The sequence below is a fragment of the Cicer arietinum genome, chromosome 6, assembly GCF_000331145.2.
Source record: "Cicer arietinum cultivar CDC Frontier isolate Library 1 chromosome 6, Cicar.CDCFrontier_v2.0, whole genome shotgun sequence".
Taxonomy (NCBI): Eukaryota; Viridiplantae; Streptophyta; class Magnoliopsida; order Fabales; family Fabaceae; genus Cicer; species Cicer arietinum.
In genome coordinates, this window is record NC_021165.2 from 40883132 (window position 1) to 40885422 (window position 2291).

General features: G+C 32.0%; 1 protein-coding gene across 1 annotated transcript in view; it reads left to right on the forward strand.

Annotated features, from left to right (window-relative positions):
• Positions 1–1410, forward strand: part of LOC140920734 (uncharacterized) — a 2300-nt gene extending 890 nt beyond the window's left edge. The window contains exons 2-3 of the mRNA XM_073369555.1: positions 16–244; positions 824–1410. Coding sequence (XP_073225656.1) covers positions 16–244; positions 824–1410 — 816 coding nt within the window. The remainder of the gene's footprint in view (positions 1–15; positions 245–823) is intronic.
• Positions 1411–2291: the final 881 nt, after the last annotated feature.

The following is a 2291-nucleotide window of genomic DNA, read 5'->3' on the forward strand; positions in this document are numbered from 1 at the left end:
AAAGAACTATTTAAGACCATTGATGAAGAAGATGGAAGTATTTTGTACATGGGAAATGCCTCAACTGTCCAAGTCAAAGGAAAAGGAACAATGGAGATTGAATTCACTTCTGGAAAAGTACTTACTCTTAAAGATGTATTTTATGTTCCTGATGTTAGGAAGAACTTGATTTCTATACCTTTACTTAATAAGTTTGGTTTCAAAAGTGTATTTGAGGGAGATAAATTTATTCTCTCGAAAGATGGTATGTTTGTAGGGAAGGGTTACCTTTGTGAGAATATGTTCAAATGTAATGTTATCAGTAACTATAATAATAATATGATTTCTGCTTATATTGTTGAGTCTTGTGATTTATGGCATATGCGAATAGGACATATTAACTTTAGAAAATTGAATGATATGATGAAATCAAATTTAATTCCGACTTTTGATAAAAACTCAAATTCATGTACTACTTGCATGCTAACTAAAATCACAAGACAACCTTTTAAAAGTGTTGAAAGAAGTTCTAAGGTATTAGATTTAATTCACTCTAATGTATGCGATTTACATGGTTGGCCTACAATTAGTGGTAAAAAGTATTTTGTCACTTTTATTGATGATTACTCTAGATTTTGTTATGTTTATTTAATGCACTCTAAGAATGAAGTTTTAGACAAATTTAAAATATTTAAAGCACAAGTAGAACTTCAACATGAAACTTTTATTAAGTGTTTTAGAAGTGATAGAGGAGGAGAGTTCTACCATCCTGAGTATTTTGAGTCCACTGGTATTGTGCATCAAACAACTGCACCATATTCCCCATAACAAAATGGAATTGCAGAAAGGAAAAATAGGGTATTAGAAGAAATGGTGAATGCCATGTTATCCTATTCTGGTCTATCTGAAGGTTATTGGGGTGAAGCCATGTTAACTGCATGTTATTTGCTAAATAGAGTTCCCAATAAAAGGAAAAAGATAACCCTATATGAACTCTGGAAGAAAAGAAAACCCAATCTTAACTATATAAAAGTTTGGGGATATAGAGCAATTGTTAAGGTTCATGAACCAAAAAGAAAGAAATTGGGAGAAAGAGAAATTGAAAGTGTATTTATGGGCTATGCTGAAAATAGCAAGGCCTATAGATTCATGGTTGTTGAATATAATGACTCATATCCTATTAACACAGTGATTGAGTCAAGAGATGCAATTTTTCAAGAAAATAGATTTAACTCAATTCCACATCCCAAGGAAACTTTATGTTCTAGTGTACAAAGCCTAGAAAATAATGTATCTAATAATGATACTTTGACATGTTCAGAACCCAGAAGAAGTAAAAGAGCCAGAAAAGAAAAAGATTATGGCCTAGACTTCTTTATGTTCCTTGTAAAAGGTACAAATGATTCCAGTAACAGTTATGGACCAATTTGATACAATTTAGAGAGTGACCCAAACACATATGAAGAGGCAATAAAGTCTCAAGACTCTTCCTTTTGGAAATAAGCCATCCAAGAGGAAATGGACTCAATCATGGAGAATAAAACTTGGAAATTGGTAGACCTCCCACCTGGATCCAAACCAATAGGTTGTAAATGGATCTTTAAGAAGAAAATAAAAGTTGATGGTACCATTGATAAATTCAAAGCTAGACTTGTTACCAAAGGATTTACACAAAAAGAAGGTATCGACTACTTTGATACTTATGCACCTGTTGTAAGAATTGCATCCATAAGAGTGCTTTTGGCACTAGCTTCTATCTATAAGTTTGTAATCCATCAAATGGATGTTAAAACTGCTTTCCTAAACGGAGAGTTAGATGAAGAGGTGTATATGAAACAACCTGAAGGATTTGTTGTCAAAGGGCAAGAACATAAAGTGTGTAAATTGACTAAATCCTTATACGGGTTAAAACAAGCACCCAAACAATGGCACCAAAAGTTTGATAAAGTTTTGCTTTCTAATGGATACAAAGTAAATGAATCTGACAAGTGCATTTATAGTAAATTTCATAATGGAAATGGTGTTATGATTTGTTTATATGTGGATGATATGTTAATCTTTGGCACTAATTTAGATGAGGTAGAAAAAACTAAAACTTTCTTATCAAAAAATTTTGATATGAAAGATTTAGGTGAAGCAGATGTGATTTTAGGAATTAAAATCATTAGAGATGGAGTAAACATTGGTTTATCTCAATCTCATTATATTGAGAAAGTGCTAAAGAAATTTGATCAATTTGATTGCAAACCTGTTACTACCCAATTTGATCAAACTATTAGTTTACAACCACATAAAGGATGCCATGTGGCACA